The 18,641-nt window shown below is 48.0% G+C and overlaps 1 protein-coding gene across 1 annotated transcript in view; it reads right to left on the reverse strand.

Moving 5' to 3' along the window:
- Positions 1-5,515: 5,515 nt before the first annotated feature.
- The window catches only part of si:ch73-50f9.4 (uncharacterized protein LOC799740 homolog), a 30,863-nt gene continuing 17,737 nt past the window's right edge, over positions 5,516-18,641 (reverse strand). The window contains exons 6-7 of the mRNA XM_057343551.1: positions 7,435-7,630; positions 5,516-7,338 (exon numbers count right to left, since the gene is read on the reverse strand). Of these exons, the coding sequence (XP_057199534.1) occupies positions 5,516-7,338; positions 7,435-7,630 (2,019 nt within the window). The remainder of the gene's footprint in view (positions 7,339-7,434; positions 7,631-18,641) is intronic.

The following is an 18,641-nucleotide window of genomic DNA, read 5'->3' on the forward strand; positions in this document are numbered from 1 at the left end:
GCCACACGCTTGTGTCTCGGACACCTACGCGTCTGGGTGGATTAAGTCTGTGTAACTGCTCTAGCCCCATGGAGGGATCCTCTTTGTTTGGGGAAGGGTGTGCCCCTGGGCACCACATGCAGAAGAAAGGTGGTCACGACAGACGCCTCCAACACAGGTTGGGGGGCTCTGTGCGATGGCACACCGGCCTTCGGCCACTGGTCGATTCAGGAAAAGGGCTTGCACATCAACTGCCTAGAAATGCAGGCAGTATGGCTGGCTCTTCGCCACTTCCTGCCGGTCTTACGGGACCGCCACGTCTTAGTCCGATCGGACAGCATGACAGTGGTGTCCTATATAAATCACCCAGAAGACCTCTCCTCAAAACGCCTTTTTTCCCTGGTACTTCGCCTCTTGGAATGGGCTCAGTGCAATCTGCGCTCACTAAGGGCAACTCATGTGCCAGGCAGACTGAACCAAGGAGCAGATATGCTATCTTGGAGCAACATCCCTTCAGAGGAATGGACGCTCCACCCCAGGTCGGTTCAGAAAATCTGTGAAGTCTTCGGCAATGCAGAAGTCGACCTTTTTGCCTCAAAAGACAACACTCATTGCCCAACTTATTTTTATAAGGACAGGGACGCCTTGGTCCACAACTGGCCCAACCGGCTCCTCTATGCCTTCCCCCCGATCGCTCTCATACCAAAAACGATCAGGAGGATCAGAGAACAGGCACACAAGGTGCTGTTCGTAGCCCCACTCTGGACGAACCAGCCTTGGGTTGCAGAACTGTCTCAGCTGCTCGTAGCAGCCCCGTGGCCTATTCCCCTGAGACGGGACCTCCTCTCTCAGGCAGGCAACACGATTTGGCACCCCCAGCCAGAGCTGTGGGCTCTGCACCTTTGGCCTCTCGATGGGAGCCTACGGTCCTCCCCGAGAGTGTCATGAACACGATATCACATGCTAGAGCTCCATCCACAAGACAACTCTATACCCTCAAGTGGTCTGTCTTCTCCGCCTGGTGTACAACCCGCGGCGCAGACCCAGAATCTTGTGACATATCACTAATTATGTCCTTCCTGCAAGAGCTGTTGGATAAGGGCTGCTCCCCTTCCACGCTCAAGGTCTATGTGGCAGCAATTGCAGCTTCTCTTGCCCCCATAGCGGGCCAAGGAGTGGGAAAGAACGACTTGGTCGTTCGCTTCTTGAAGGGTTCCAGGCAGCTACGCCCTCCTCGCCCCCTCACCGTTCCCATATGGGATCTGCCCACGGTGTTGAGAGCTCTGAAGGGTCCTTCCTTCGAGCCTCTGCAGTCAGCGGACCTCTGTCCCTTAACGCTTAAAACCGCTCTGCTTCTAGCATTAGCATCGGTTAAACGTGTGGGCGATCTGCAGGCACTCTCTGTGAGCCCCTCCTGTCTTGAATTTGGGCCTGACAACTCTAAGGTAGTCCTCAAACCAAGACATGGTTACGTACCTAAGGTGCTCTCTACTCCGTTTAGAGCACAGGTAGTGACACTTTCTGCGCTCCCCTCCTCCGAGCAGGACCCGGAGCTGAATCTGCTCTGTCCAGTCAGAGCGCTTAAGATCTACATTGAGCGTTCCGCCCCCTTCAGGCAGTCGGAACAGCTTTTTGTCTGCTTCGGCGACCGCACCAGAGGGTCTCCGGTCACGAAGCACAGACTATCTAAATGGATAGTTGAGGCTATCGTGCTGGCATATTCTTCTTTGGGCCATCAATGCCCCACGGGAGTAAGGGCCCATTCTACTAGAGGTGTCGCCTCTTCCTGGGCATGGTCTAGCAGAGTCTCCATAGCGGATATTTGTGCGGCGGCCTGCTGGGCTTCGCCTTACACATTTACCAGATTCTACAGTCTGGACATTCCGGCCGTACAGGCCCGAGTCCTTTCTGCTTAAGACTACTGCTGGGCCATGGTTGCCCTCAACCACACCGGCACCTAGCACACTATCGGGACGATTAACCAGATTAAGCCACCTATTAGCTAGGCTTTTCCGCAGAATTTCCCTGCCTCATACCCATCCTCGAGCCACGGCTTAGGGATTATATGGTGTTTTTCATTCCACTTGTAGCGGCGGGATTATACTGGTTCCCCATAGCGTCCTGCTACGCAGTACTCATTCTCAGGGAACCGAGGTTACGTTAGTAACCAAGTACATTTTCCAGGATTTTATGCATAATGTTTTCAGAGATTTCCTGCACAGATTTGTTATAGTCTACATCGATGATATCCTCATATACTCACAAGATCCCAATGAACATCAGCACCACGTTGCGGAGGTCCTCCAACAACTTCGTGAGCACCAGCTTTTCCTCAAGGCTGAGAATTTCAGTTTCCACCTACCTGCAGTCCAATTCCTCAGGTATAACATCTCTCGAGAGGAGATTACTATGGACAAGGGGAAAGTTACAGCTGTGCAAGAATTGGCCAATCCCAAAAACCATCAAGGAACTCCAACGATTCCTAGGCTTTGCCAGCCAACTTCTATCAAAGGTACATAAAGGATTTCAGCTTTACAGTGTCACCCCTCACCAACCTGCTGAAAGGTAAACCCAAATCCCTGTCCTGGTCTCCCTTGGCCACAGAAGCTTTCAACACCCTCAAGAAGAATTTCTCCCCAGCACTGCTCCGTGGAGGTGGATGCCTCGTCTACGGGTGTGGGAGCGGTGTTGTCACAGTGGCAGGGGAATCCACCCACTCTCCATCCATGTGCCTTCTACTCACACAAGTTGACCCCGGCGGAGAGAAACTATAACATCGGAGATCGGGAGCTATTGGCTGTGAAACTCGTACTGGCAGAATGGAGGCATTGGTTGGAGGGGTCCAATCATCCCTTCCTCATCCTGACAGATCACAAGAACCTTCAGTACCTCTGTGAGGGCAAACACCTGAACCCACGTCAAGCAAGATGGGCCATGTTTTTCACACGATTCCATTTTCAAATTTCCTATCGCTCCGGATCAAAGATATTCCATGCAGACGCCCTGTCCCCCGATGAGGAACCCTCCTCCGAATCACTGCTCCCCGATGCTCTTGCGGTCTGTCCCATTCAATGGTCCTACGTGGATGCCATCACCGTAGCCAATGCTCCCCAAGCTTGCCCGCCGGGTGTCCCCCAACACATCTGCACGTACCTTTACCTCAACGTAACCGAGTCATACTCGCTGATAACAGTTTGCTGGGCACTGGCCACCCGGGGGCCAACGAAACCCTCTCGCTCATGAGACAACGTTACTGGTGGTCAGGAATGGCAGCGGACATGAGACGGTTCATCCAGGGTTGCAAGGAATGTGCCATCACAAAAAGTGCTCGTCATCTGCCTGAGAGGAAACGGCTGCCTTTTCCAGCACCCAATCGGCACTGGTCACACCTCGGAGTGAACTTTGACACTGACCTACCTCGGTCCTCTGGTAACAACTGTATTCTAGTGGTGGTTGATCGATTTTCTAAGTCATGTTGTTTGATCCCTCTCAAAGGTCTACCTACTGCCATGGAAACGGCTGAACTTCTCTTTCAACATGTCTTCAGATACTTCGGCATCTTAGAGGATATTGTGTCGGGCCGAGGTCCTCAGTTCATTTCCAGAGTATGGCAAGCCTTCTTTCAACTCCTGGGTGTGACCATTAGGGGTACCATCCACAGATGAATGGGCAGACAGAACGAAAGATCCAGGAATTCGGAAGGTTTCATGGCACTTACTGCTATGACCACCAGGAGACCTGGAGCCAGTTCCTCTGTTGGGATGAGTACGCCCAAAATTCCCTCTGTCAACCAGCCACAGGATTAACCCCTTTCCAATGAATGCTCGGTTTCCAACCACCCGTTTCCCTGGACAGGGGAACCGTCTGAGGTACCTGCCATCAACCACTGGTTCAAGGAGAGTGAGGGCGTCTGGGACTCGACACACCATCATCTGCAGAGAGACATACAACGGCATAAACTCAACGCAGATGCCTGGCGCAAGGAGACCCCGCAGTATCATCCCAGGCAAAGAGTATGGCTCTCCACCAGAGATTTCCGGATGAAACTCCTGTCAAGAAAATTAAATAGTCCCAGATTCGTTGGTCTCTTCCCCATAGTTCAACAAATAAATCCTGCCACCTTCCAAGTTGTCACGTCTGCCACGCACCCCAAGTCTTCTCGTCACCCCCACGGCTCTACCCGGAAGCAATGCCCGTCATCCACGAACTCCTGTCACAGAAGGACATTCTCAGTAACAGTCTCTTACCATTCATATGTATCTACTTACCTGTTTACCCACCTGTCTGTTGAATAAACCCTATTTATCATTGTACTTCTCATCTGCCTTGTGGTTCTGTGACAGTTCGTTTAATGATATGTATATGAAAAATTAGACAAATCACATCCCGTATGGGTTTGAAACAGGACGCATCATTTATTCATTAAATACCAGACAATCCAGTGTCCCGGCGGTGCATTAAACCTGTCACAGAAATATGCTTTGTGTTTTGCTGAACAAACACTGATTGCAGATTTTATGTTTTCATAAAAAGTAGTTTTACACTGTTGACATGATCATTGCCTTTGATAACAGCTAGAAGGTAAAATCTGAGTGCTGAGCACAGGCGGGTACTGTGGGGAACCATATTTAGTGCCTAACAACCAGTAATGCTATTTTCAGTGGAAAATGTTGTTGTATCCCTAGTTTCATTCTGTAAGAAAATGGTTTGATACGAAAACTACACAAGTTAACAGCAACGGAAACCCACAAAAGCTGTCTAGATTAAAACAAGAACAGAAACATATTTAGTTCACAATCATACAACAACAGATCGTGGAACTTCAGCAATTGATTCTGGGACTATATAATCATTCCAGACACATGTCCCATTTGTGCCTTTTAGTTTGTGATTTTTCTGTTTATAATTGATCCTATTATGTATAATATTTGTCTGTTTTCACACCTACCTCAGTATCTCTAGTTTGCTTGTTGTCTTCTCCAGTCCAGCACAGAGCCACTTAACTCCTGAATCCTGCAGATTATTACTGCTCATGTTGAGTTCTTTCAGACTGCTTTCTGATCCCAGGACATTAACCAGAGCTGAACAGCCTTTGTCTGATAAGTTACAATCATTTAGTCTATAAAGAAAACAAGTCAGATCACAGCATTTGATGTACTTGCCACCTATTGTGTTTACATGCATTTAAGGATATCAAATTTCATAATAATAATTAAAATTTAATATAACATTGCTGTCCTCCCAAAACCTCAGATGTCCAAATTTGCAAGTATAGAGAAGCAAGGTTTTGAAGGACAGCGATAATTATTATAATAAATACAAAAATAAATAAATATAGAACAGTACTGGGACCCTTGACTGATTACCAAAGCATTTTAAAACATTTTAACCCCTATGTACAATGGTGGGTTGCAAAGAAAACAAAATGCTTTCCTCACTGTTGTAGAGGACAACTATGTCATAAAAACATTTGGTATGTGCTCAAAAACAATCAATAAGCACATTTTTCAGATGAGAGCAAAAACTGTCACGTTACTTACAGAGCTCGTTTGGAGGCTTTGACCACTGGCCATAGTCTAATGAGACATTCATCTGATTTCTTGAATTTCTGAAGTTCAAAGTCCTCCAGCTCCTCATCTGATGTCAGCAACACAAAGACCAGGGCAGACCACTGAGCAGGTGAGAGATCAGCAGATGACAGACTTCCTTCTCTAATGTGCTTTTGAACCTCTTGTACCAGAGATTGATCATTCAATTCATTCAGACAGTAAAACAGATTGATGGATCTCTCTGGAGATGAATTTTCATCAAACTTCTGCTTGATGTATGCAACTATTTCCTTGTAGCTCTGCTCATTGCTGTCTTGCCATGTCAACAGACCTTGTAAGAGTGGTCGATTGGACTCAAGTGACAGACCGAGAAGAAAGCGGAGGAAAAGGTCCAAGTGTCCATTCTCACTTTCAAGTGCCTTATCCACAGCAGTCTTCAGTAAACCAATCATTGTTTGGTTGTTGTCATGTCCCATTTGCTCTTGAACAAAGGCGTTTTTCTTTTCAATGTCTAGAAACAGATGTGCATACAGAGCTGCAATGAACTCCTGAATGCTCATGTGAACAAAGCAGTACATGGTACCCAGAATGATCCCTGTCTCCTGTTTAAAGATCTGAGTACACATCCCTGAGTACACTGATGCCTTAGAGACGTCAATGCCACAGGCCTCCAGGTCTGATGCATAGAAGATCAGGTTGTTTCTTTCCAGCTGTTGAAATGCCAGTTTGCCCAGAGAAAGGATAACGTCTTTATCCCAGGAGATATCTGGTGAGTGTTCTCCATCATACTTTTTTCTACTCTGTTGTATTTGAAAGCGAAAAAAGTGTGTGTACATTTGTGTCAGAGTTCTAGGAGTATCATCAGTGTTTGATTCCTGAAGTGTTTTGGTTGTGTCATCAGACTGTTGATTATTTTTATTCTCTAGAATGTTCTGGAGGACGGTGGCTGAAATCCAGCAGAACACTGGGATGTGGCACATGATATACAGACTCTTTGATTTTTTTACATGATCAATGATTGCGTTGGCCATATTCTCATCTGAGAATCTTTTTATGAAGTACTCTTCCTTCTGTGCGTCATTGAATCCTCGTACCTCTGTCACTCGGTCAATACAGACAGGAGGAATCTTACCGGCTGCTGCTGGTCTGGTAGTTATCCAGATGAGAGCAGAAGGAAGCAGATTTCCTTGGATGAGGTTTGTCAGGAGAACATCCAGAGGAGCAGGTGATGTGATATCTCTCCATGCCTCATTACCCTCAAATATCAGAGGAAGACGACATTCATCCAATCCATCAAAGATGAACAGAATTTTAAACTTGTTATTTCTTGTAAGGTTCAGTCCTTTTATCTCTGGGAAAAAGTGATTTATAAGGTTCATTAAACTTGGTGTTTGTTTTTCCTTTAGGTTCATCTCTCGGAAAGGAACGGGAAATATAAAACTGATATCCTGATTTTCTTTTCCTTCAGCCCAGTCCAGAACAAACTTTTGCACAGAGACAGATTTTCCAATGCCAGCGACTCCTTTCGTTACTACAGTTCTGATGATCTGGTCTTGTCTAGGTGGCTGAAATAAATTTGTGCATTCAATCTGTATCTCTGGTGATTCTAGTCGTTTGGAGGCGGCCTCTATCTGTCTTATCTCATGCTGAGTATTCACCTGTTCACCTCCACCTTGAGTAATGTACAGATCTGTGTAGATCTTATTCAGAAGTGTGGAGTCACCCTGCTTAGCAATCCCTTCAAATACACATTGATACTTCTTCTTTAGGTTTGATTTCAATTGTCTTTGATGAATGAAGACAAGCTCATCTAAAAAAACATATAAACAAATATGTTAAATCTCTATTTTTTCTACTACATTTACGAGTAAATAAATGACAGATGGTGACATCATGAGCACCTTACCTTCCAGAAAATCAGCAAGTTCATGTTGTTTCATACTTCTCAGAAAGTAGAGTGTGATATCAAGAGCTGCTTCTCTGATGTTGTTTCTATCCTCCTTGAGGTCCTTCACAAAGTATTGTGTGTTTTCTTTTTTCAATAATTTCTTAAATCTTTCCAGCTCATTCTTCAGAAATGTAATTATTTTGTTCTCAAGGTCCTGATAATAAATCAAGAACAAAGAAATGTAGTCTCATATTTTCTAGAATGTCTTAACACTCATACCATCCAGATTACTAAGATTACTGTATACGATTACTGTATCCCCCCTGAAAGATTAGGCAGCTGACTTGTTGCCTCACTGCCAAATCAGGCAATGGCTTCATGGGCGTTTGTGCACGAAGGCAGCTGAAAGTTAAAATTAAACTTAAATTCAAAATTGTGCTCCAAACGACTTCTCGGCCACCACTTCATTTAATTTTTTTCTCGACCAATCACCTTTCTCGCTCACTCACACACATAGCAACAGCGCCGACACCAGCTGATGAGTTGAATCAGGTGCTCTATATAGGGAGACATCTAAAACATTCTGGGAGGGGGGCCCGAGGACTGGGATTGGGAAAAACTGAATTTGGTAAAGAATTAGGTTAGTTTTTACATACTCCCACCCTCCTGTAGTGTAGACCAATAGGCAGGGCTGTACAGTGCGACATATACACTGCCCGTCCAATAAAAAAGGCACCACCTGGATTTAACTAGTAAAATAGGTAAGAGCCTTCCATTAGAATAGACGTCTGGGTTCAGCAACGTTATGTGCCCAAAATAATGAGGTCAGCTGACTACCTGAATATACTGAATGTCCAGGTTATTCCATCAATGGGTTTTTTAATTCCCTGATGGCACGGGCATATTCCAAGATGACAATGCCAGGATTCATCAGTCTCAAATTGTGAAAGAGTGGTTCAGGGAGCATGAGACAGAGCAGATTTTCACACATGGATTGGCCACCACAGTCCACACCTTAACACCATTGAGAATCTTTGGGATGTGGTGGAGAAGACTTTGCGCATCGGTTAAAATTAATGCAACACTGGACGGGAAAAAAATGGACATTCTGGACATTGCAGATGTAGTGATAGAATGTTTGGTTGTAATTTTACTTAATTAATATTGCATATAGGAATTTATAGTCTGTTATATTTGACCTGTGCTTCTCTATCCTTTATCTTAATTGTGTGCTCTCACTGTGCGTGCGTGTCTGTGTGTGTGCGTGCGTGTCTGTGTGTGTGCGTACTTGTCTGTGTACGTGTGTGTGCATGCGTGTCCGTGTGTGTGTTATTACGTGTGCATATTGTGTGTGTGGAGTGTTTTGTATGTGGGTGTGTCTGTGTTCTGTGTTTTCACCTTTGTCTTGTTTTTACAGGTACAACTTTAATTGTTTTGCTTATAGTCAATATGTAAAAAGCGCTATATAAATAAAGTTGAGTTGAGTTGAGTGTGCGCAGTGTTTGAAAAATGAGTAAAAGGCTTGTTATGGCACCCACTGGTCTCCTGTCCGTTACTAAGCGAGAATAATATAATACCATAACATGGTGTCAGAAGTAGACGTACTTCGCTTTCAGAGAGATGCCTGTCGCCCACGCCATAGTGATCTTTAGAGACTTTCTGAGCGACGTATTGGAGTAATAATTGAGTTTACCCGACGGCAACGCGAGCCGAGAGAGAGATACAGGAGCTCTGGAAAATAAACAAAGCAGCGGAAAAAAGAGTCCTGAAGTTTGAAGACAAGAAGTTAAACATTTAAAATGGATACAATGTTCTCCATTAGCCCGCCCGACAACTTTGACTTCAGTGATTTTGGCAGTTGGCCAAATCGGATTCGCAGATTTGAGTGATTCCGCATAGGTATCAATGAGAGAGGTCAGGAGTATAAAGTTAACTCACTTATTTACACAATGGGCGATAAAGCTGATGATATACGGAGTACGCTGCCTCTGACAGACGAAGAAAGAAAGAACTACAGTAACGTCAAGGATGCGTTTGAGAAACACTTTGTATGCAAGCACAACGTGATTTATGAGAGGGCTAAATTCAACAAAAGGTGCCAAGAGCCCAGTGAAACAGCCGAAGCATTCATTGCTGCAGTTTACAAACTAGCAGCGAATTGTCAGTACTGAATTCTTCAGGAGGAAATGATAAGAGACAGATTAGTTGTTGGAATACGTGCTCATTGACTGTCAGAGAGATTACAGTTAGACCCAGAGCTCACACTCAGTAAAGCTGTAACGAAAATAAGACAGAATGAAGAAATAAAAAAGCAGCAGACAATATTAAGACAAGCTAGTGGGGACACAACAGAGGCAAACATGGACATGTTGAAATATAAAACCAAGCCAAAACAGGGACAAAAAGGAGTCCAGAGAAAAACAGACAGAATGCGAGACAGTGAGGGAAACAAACCATGTGGCAGATCACAAACACACCCACTGAACAGCTGCCCTGCACGAGATGCTGAGAGCAGGAAGTGTAAGAAAAAAAGGGCACTTTGCTGCATTTTACAAAACAAAAAAAAGACTGGATGAAATGTATCATGACGAGGAGGCAGAGAGCATTGAAACTGTTTTTTTGGGAGTTCTAAAGTCCGTAAATTCAAATGATGTGTGGCAAAAGACTGTTGCTGTGAATGGGGATCGGATTATTTTCAAATTAGACACAGGAGTGGCAGGGACGGCCATTCCGGACAGCATGTACTCAGAAAGGAGTCATGGGATCCTCAGCCCTGCAAAAAAGAAGCTGTGTGGACCAAATAACACTCCAGTAAATGTGAGCGGACAGGGTTCTTTGTAGTACTTGGTATAACGAACACTGCATGTTTTATCCAAGAAGGGTTTCTCCACTTCTGGGATTACCAGCCATAAAAGAGCTTGGTTAACTCCACAGAGTCGACACAATTAACACATCAAAGCCAAATTACAGGGAACTATACCCAAACGTTTTTGCAGGATTAGGGAAACTAGAGGGAGATTACAAAATCAGACTCAAAGAAACAGCCACTCCCTTTGCTCTGTCGGTGCCCCGTCGTGTGCCTTTGCCCATGATGAAAAAGGTAAAAGATGAGCTAAAAAGAATGGAAGACTTAGGGGTAATTGTGCCCATTGAGGAAGCAACTGAATGGTGCTCAGGGATGGTCATTGTACCTAAAGCAAATGACAAAGTTAGTATCTGTGTGGATCTTACACGGTTGAACGAAAATGTTTGCAGAGAGAGACACATCCTCCCGGCCGTGGATGAAACATTGGCTAAACTGGCAGGTGCAACAGTATTCTCCAAACTGGATGCTACTGCTAGATTTTGGCAGGTCCAATTACACAGAGACTCAGCTCCACTCACTGCCTTTAATACACCTTTTGATAGATATTGCTTTCGTCGCCTACCATTTGGCATTTCATCTGCACCAGAGCACTTCCAGAGGCGCTTAATGCAGATGCTGGAGGGCCTGGAGGGAACGTTGTGTCATGTTGATAAGGTAAAAAAGGAGTTCTTCAGCAGTTTTAGCAGAGTACTGCCCAGATCGACAAACAAGAGTTTCAGTGGATGCTTATTTTTTTGGACTCGGGGGTGTATTATCTCAGCTGCAGACTATAGGTGAGTGGAGGCCAGTGGCCTTTATTTCACGCAGCATGACTCCAGCTGAGACACGGTACGCCCAAATCGAGAAGGAGGCTCTTGCAATTACCTGGGCCATTTCGTGGTCAGAACCGATCATCAGCCGTTGGACAGTTTGCTAGGCTCAAGATCACTAGACGATCTGCCCCCACGCATACTGAGATTTTGCTTACGGCTTCTGTGTTTCTCGTACCAAATCATGCATGTTGCTGGGAAAAATCTCATCACAGCTAACACGCTCTCTAGAGCACCACCCCGAGACAGCCCGGTGGCTGCAGACCTAAAAATGGAGGAAGATGTACAAGTTTATGTCAACCACATCATTCAGCAGCTCTCTGCAACAGCCTCTAGGTTAGCTCAAATACAGAGGCTCAGGAAAAGGACGAAGATTGCAGACAGCTCCGACTCCAAACTTGTACAGGATGGAAAGGTAAAAAGAGCATTCCACCACACCTGACCCCATTTTGGCCACACAGACATGACCTGCTCGTGGTGGAGGGTTTGTTAATTAAAGGCAAGATAATAGTGATACCAGACAACATGCACAAAGAAATCTTGGAAAAGTTACATCAGGGACATCAGGGCATCACTAAGTGCTTGGCTAGGGCACAACAGGATATGTGGTGGCCAGGCATAACAAAGGAAATCAAAAACAAAGCGAGTAGTTGCGAAATGTGTGTCAAACACAGCCACATTCATCCAGAGCCGTTGCTGTCCACTCCTTTACCTTCACGCCCATGGCAGAGGGTGGCGGCAGATCTTTTCCAATGGAACAAGGGTAATTACGTGCTTATGATAGACTACTATTCATGCTACATAGAGGTAGCCTTGCTCACTTCTACAACTACAACAGCTGTCATGAAGAGACTTAAGGCAATTTTCACATGCCATGGAGTCCCTGAGGTCTTGGTCACGGACAATGGACTGCAATTCGCGGCATCAGACTTTGCGGACTTTGCTAAAGACTATGATTTTCATCATGAGACCAGCAGCCCCGCTACCCTCAAAGTAATGGGTAAGCGGAAAACATGCTGTATGAACTGTTAAAGCCTTACTGCTGAAGGGGGAGGATCCTCACAAAGCACTCATGGCTTACAGAGCCACTCCTTTGGCCTCTGGGGCTTCACCAGCACAAATATTGATGGGAGAAACATTAGAACCACCCTTCCGGTAAGTCCCTCCACACTCAAACCAGCCTTAACCCCTTCAAGAGAACAGACGAAGAGTTGAAGGACAAACATGCCAACTGGCACAACAAACGCTACAGAGCAGACAAAGCCACCTCTTCAAATAGGACAAACAGTCTGGATAAAGAACACTTCTCACCGGGGCAGAGTCACCGGTCCTGCTGACACACCACAATCCTACATTGTGGACGGGCCTACCGGCAGCCTTAGGAGACATCGCCCTAATCTAAGAGTAATCCCTTTACAGTCAAGAAACACACAAGACAGTGTAAGAAGCAGAGTGGGCTGTGTGATTAGACCACCTTTGAGACTGAATCTGTAGAGTTTTGGCAGGACCTCTAGCCTATTCAGTGGTTATATCCTTTTCTTGTTCTCATAATAATAATAATGAGGAAGTATTTGAGTTTTTATCCCTCACAGGATTTTTCCTTGATTCTTTACTAAAAGTGGGGGGTGACATGTAATGTACCATTGTGATGTTGTGTTGAGTTCATATGGGAAGAAAAAGGAAATACCTCTGTTATTTGTTGACTATATTAGGGGAACAAAAGAAATATCTGTTATTGGATACAGGATTTTATGTTTTTGGGGACTTCTTTAGCTAAAAGGGGGAGATGTAGTGATAGGATTTTTGGTTGTACGTGTACGCATGCGCAGTGTCTGAAAAATGAGTAAAAGGCTTGTTATGGCACCCACTGGTCTCCTGTCCGTTCCTAAGCGAGAATAATATAATACCATAACAGCAGAAGCTTATCGAAACGATGCCACAGCGAATGTGTGCTGTAATCAAAGCTAAAGGCGGTCCAGCAAAATATTAGTGTGTGACTTTTTTTTGGACGGGCAGTGTGTCGCACATTCTACAAAAAATCGGTCTGTGCGAAAAATAAATTTTCCAGTGTAGCACGTGTGCGATACAGTTTGGTAAGTGCAGTGACAGAGCTGCGTGTTTGTGTGAAGCGCGTTTGTCATTGTGCTTTTTGTGTGTGACAATGTCTCACAGCTATTTTACTTCATTTTAGTCTATTTTGCGAGTGAAACTTGTTTTCCGGCTGCATTAAGTCCATATAACAACTGTAGATCCGGACTCACGGACGTGGAATCCTGCTGTTTACATATGTCATCTGGCTGTTCTGCGTGTGTGAGTGAATGAGCTGCACAGTTGAACATACTACATGCGTGACAGTGGACTTGTTTGCAGCTCACTGTATGAGGACATGAACACGTGAACTTCATCCCCAGAGTTTTCAGAGTTTATTTCACAAGCATATCACAGTTTGAGTAAAGATACAGTCAACCACACTGAAACTCAAACACCTTCACAACGACCCGTCAAAATAAAAGTCCCGTTAACCTGAACACTCAGATGAAAGAAAATCTGTAGTACAGTATACTATAGTGTTTGCTATAGATAATTGTAGTACCCTTGTAGTAAATTGCTAAACTGTTGCAAAACTGTAGTACCCATATCAAAAAGAAGTTTATTCAAGTGTTCTATAAGTATACTGCTTTTAAACTTAAAACAGGAAAGTATACTTTCAGTCTTGTACTTCTTAGAAGTATACTTTATGTACTTCTCAGAAATATACTTAAATATACTCTTAAGTAAACTTGATTTTACTGAGTGAAAAGTTTAAGTATATTTGGCCTATACTTGTACCTAATCTATTGACTTCTAAGTATACTTGGTTTGTACTTGTGTCTATTCTTTTGCTTGAATAGCCTATTAAACACATTTTTCTCAAAGTTAGTAGTGCTGTTCTTATTATTCAGTTTTTTTCTGGACAAAACTTCGGTGCATAACGTCTTGGTTACGGATGTAACCTCGGTTCCCTTTCTGTCGGTCTCTCGACGTTGTGTCGAATCGACAGATGGGGTTCGTCCCTGAGAACCAATCGCTTCCGACTACTTAGAAAAGGCCAATGAAAATTGGCAAATTAAATTTGCATGCCGGACTCCGCCCCGGACATCCGGGTATAAAAGGGAGACGGCGTGCATCATTCATTCACCTTTTGTTCTTCGGAGTCTTCGCTGATGAAGTGCAACTCTTGCTACTTAGCAAATTCTACATTGCCGGTTCTACGACGTGGTGCAGCGGACTGTCCCTTCCTGCAGCGACTTCCCCTGGGCATCTCGGCGGTTCCAGAGGTGTTCGAGCTGCAGACGGTGAATCACCGTCTGCATTCTAAAAGAGCTAATTTCTCCAGCGTGGCATGTCCCGCTGTTCTCTTGGGTGCGGTGTCCTCATCGAGGATGGGGACAAGCACGATGTCTGTGTCAGGTGTTTGGGGGTCCAACACGCTGAGACAGCCTTCGTGGACTCATCTTGCCCGCACTGCGGGCAGATGGTCATAGAGACGTTGCGGTCAGGGGTGGCTGTTTTCTCCCGAGAATCAGCCACCACCTCGCATGCTTCCCGGGCTGTGACGAGGATGGCTAAGGCCATTCCGTTCGCCAAGGCGAGCGGCGAGGGTGATATGGGGGTTTCNGCGATGACATGGCTGGAAACGGGCCCGATGGTGTTAACCTCCCTGGGGTCTTCCTGTCAGGAATCGCTTCTTCCTCGAAGGTTGTTGACGGGGTGGTGGTCTCCCCTTCGACGCCCTCTTCCGGGTGCCGCCTGGGTAGGGAGCGCTGGAACCGGAGCTGGCTTCGAAGGGGGCGGCTGCTGGGAAGCAGAGGCCGCACGGGAACTCGAAGGCCTACGGGCGGCCGAGTCTCGGCGGGGAAGAATATGGCTAATCGCCTCCGTCTGCTTCTTCACCGTCGAGAACTGCTGAGCGAAGTCCTCGACAGTGTCACCAAACAGCCCACCCTGCGCAATGGGCGCGTCGAGAAAGCGGACTTTCTCGGCGTCGCTCATCTGCGCAAGGTTGAGCCAGAGATGCCTCTCCTAGACCACCATGGTGGACATCGCCCGACCCAGGGCCCGCGCGGTCACCTTGGTCGCCCTTAGAGCGAGGTCGGTGGCGTGCGGAGTTCCTGCATTAACCCCGGGTCGGTCTTACCCTCGTGGATCTCTTTCAACGCCTTGGCCTGGTGGACCTGCAGGATGGCCATGGCGTGGAGAGAGGAGGCAGCTTGGCCCGCGGCAGTGTAGGCCTTCGACACCAGCGATGCCGAAGTCCTACAGCTTTGGACGGGAGTTTCGGTCGACCTCTCCAGGTGGACGCCGCCTGCGGGCACAGGTGCACCGCGACTGCACGTTCCACCTGGGGCACGTCGACGTAACCCCTAGCCGCCCCACCATCGAGGGAAGAGAGAGCGACGGAACCGTTTGACGTGTACGCGCCGAAAAGGGGGCGTTCCACGTCTTCGCCAGTTCCTCATGCACTTCCGGGAAAATGGAACCGGGTTGGGCGCGGCTTGGAGTCGCGCTCAGAGCCCAAGAACCACGTATCCAACCGTGAGCGTGGGGGAGAGGCACCGGAGTACACTCTAACCCAATGCACACGGCGGCCCGGGAAAGCATGGCCGACATCTCGACATCCGCCTCCTCCTGAGCTCGTCCCCCCCTAGGGGGGAGCTGCAGAGAGTCGTCGGGATCGGATGCCAGCAATTCGCTCTCCGATGCTGCGATGGACATCTCATCCTCATCACGCATCGTATCCGACTGCGTGAAGGAGGACGCTGACGGTGTGGCACCGCCAGCTAGGGAACAATGAGGCGAGCGAGACGGGGTTGCGGCGGGCCTACCGGCAGCCTTAGGAGACATCGCCCTAATCTAAGAGTAATCCCTTTACAGTCAAGCAACACACAAGACAGTGTAAGAAGCAGAGTGGGCTGTGTGATTAGACCACCTTTGAGACTGAATCTGTAGAGTTTTGGCAGGACCTCTAGCCTATTCAGTGGTTATATCCTTTTCTTGTTCTCATAATAATAATGAGGAAGTATTTGAGTTTTTTTCCCTCACAGGATTTTTCCTTGATTCTTTACTAAAAGTGGGGGGTGACATGTAATGTACCATTGTGATGTTGTGTTGAGTTCATATGGGAAGAAAAAGGAAATACCTCTGTTATTTGTTGACTATATTAGGGGAACAAAAGAAATATCTGTTATTGGATACAGGATTTTATGTTGGGCGTCGAAGGGGAGACCACCACCCCGTCAACAACCTTCGAGGAAGAAGCGTTCCTGACGGGAAGACCCCAGGGAGGTTAACACCATCAGGCCCGTTTCCAGCCATGTCATCGCTGGAAGGTCGATCAGGGACAGATAACCATAGGGTTGATGCACATAAGGCCGCTTCAACACTGGCTCCTGAGTCGAGTTCCCTGGAGAGCATGGCACACAGGCAGCAGGCAGATGCACCCTAACCCCGTGGTCTTCCATGGCCTTCCTTCGGGCAGGGGTACCCCTAGGGCAGGTTACGAGGCATGTCGTGGTGACAACAGACGCCTCCCTGCAGGGTTGGGGTGCAGTGTGCAACGGGCACGCAGTGTCGGGGCTTTGGACGGGCCCCCGCCTGCGCTGGCATATCAATTGCCTAGAGTTGTGGGCTGTGCTACTTGCACTGAAGAGGCTGCACTCTCGTGCAGGGCAAGCACGTGCTGGTCCGGTCGGACAGCACTACTGCAGTAGCGTATATCAATCGTCAAGGTGGCGTTCGCTCACTGCAGTTAACACGACTCGCCCGACGCCTCCTCCGGTGGAGTCAGCAGGTGATCCGCTCCCTGAGTGCTACGTATATCCCAGGCGACCTGAACCAGACAGCCGACGCGCTCTCTCGTCAGTCTACGCCTCGCGGAGAGTGGCGACTCCAACCCAGCGCAGTCCAGCTCATTTGGGTGCAGTTCGGGCAGGCCCAGGTAGACCTGTTTGCCTCCCTCGAAACCACCCATTGCCCACTTTGGTACTCTCTGACCGAGGGACCCCTCGGCACGGATGCCCTAGCGCACAGCTGGCCGCGGGACAAGCGGAAGTACGCCTTCCCCCCGTGAGCCTCATTGCACAGACCCTGTGCAAGGTCAGGGAAGAGGAGCATCAAGTGTTACTCGTTGCGCCACACTGGCCCAACCGGACTTGGTTCTCGGAGCTAATGCTCTTGACGACAGCTCCCACCTGGCCGATTCCCCTGACGAAGGACCTGCTTTCCCAGGGGAAGGGCACGTTATGGCATCCCAGGCAAGACCTCTGGAACCTCCATGTCTGGCCCCTGGACGGGACGAGGAGATCCTGAGTGGTCTGCACCCGGCGGTGGTAGCTACCATTTCTCAGGCTAGGGCACCTGCCACTAGGCGACTGTACGCCTACAAGTGGCGCCTCTTCTCGACCTGGTGTGCTTCTCGAGGAGAAGACCCACAGAGTTGTGCGATCGGGTCCGTGCTGTCCTTCCTACAAGAGAGACTCGAGACTAACCTCTCCCCCTCCACACTGAAAGTGTATGTATCCGCCATTGCTGCTCATCACAACTCAGTTGCTGGAAAGTCTCTAGGACAGCACGACCTGGTAATTAGATTCCTAGGGGTGCGAGGAGGCGTAACCCGCCTCGTCCGCACTCCATACCCTCTTGGGACCTGGATGTAGCCCTGTCAGGTCTCACCAGGCCCCCCTTTGAGCCCCTAGGGGATGCCTCTCTTCCTCATCTTACGATGAAGATGGTTCTCCTTTTGGCGCTCGCCTCCATCAAGAGGGTAGGGGATCTACAGGCATTCTCTGTGTCCCCTGACTGCCTAGAATTCGGACCCAGGGATTCTCACGTTATCCTGAGACCTCGGCCCGGCTACGTGCCCAAGGTTCCCACCGCTCCCTTTCGGGACCAGGTGGGGAACTTACAGGCGCTCCCCACTGGGGAGGAAGACCCAACCCCGTCCGTGTTGTGTCCAGTACGCGCGCTGCACCTCTACATAGACCGCACACAGAGCTTCAGGAGCTCGGATCAGCTCTTTGTCTGTTTCGGAGGTCAGCAACAGGGGAGAGCTGTCTCCAAGCAGAGGTTGGCCCACTGGATTGTGGACGCTGTCAAGGCAGCTTACCAATCCCTAAATCGCCCGTGCCCCCTAGGAGTGAGGGCCCACTCCACCCGGGGTGTTGCCTCCTCTTGGGCCTTGGCACGGGGGGCCTCTCTCGCAGACATTTGCAGAGCTGCGGGTTGGGCTACACCCAACACCTTCGCGAGGTTTTACAACCTCCGCGTAGAGCCGGTGTCAGCCCGCGTCCTGCATGGCCACATGGCAACGGCAACTGGTAGGGTGTACGCCTGTTCGGTTCTTTTCCCCCTCTCTCGAGTGGGTCAGTATACCGATTCAGCCTCCATTCTTTCCCCACTGGGCGAAGAACAGGCACTCCATCCATCACTAAGCAAGCACCCTCTGGGGCGGGCTGGGCAGAGCAGCCCTGCCCCTTAGGCCGGGTATCTCTGGAGTTATTCGCAACATAGCT

The sequence above is a fragment of the Triplophysa rosa genome, linkage group LG10 (genome assembly GCF_024868665.1).
Source record: "Triplophysa rosa linkage group LG10, Trosa_1v2, whole genome shotgun sequence".
In the NCBI taxonomy this organism is placed as follows: domain Eukaryota; kingdom Metazoa; phylum Chordata; class Actinopteri; order Cypriniformes; family Nemacheilidae; genus Triplophysa; species Triplophysa rosa.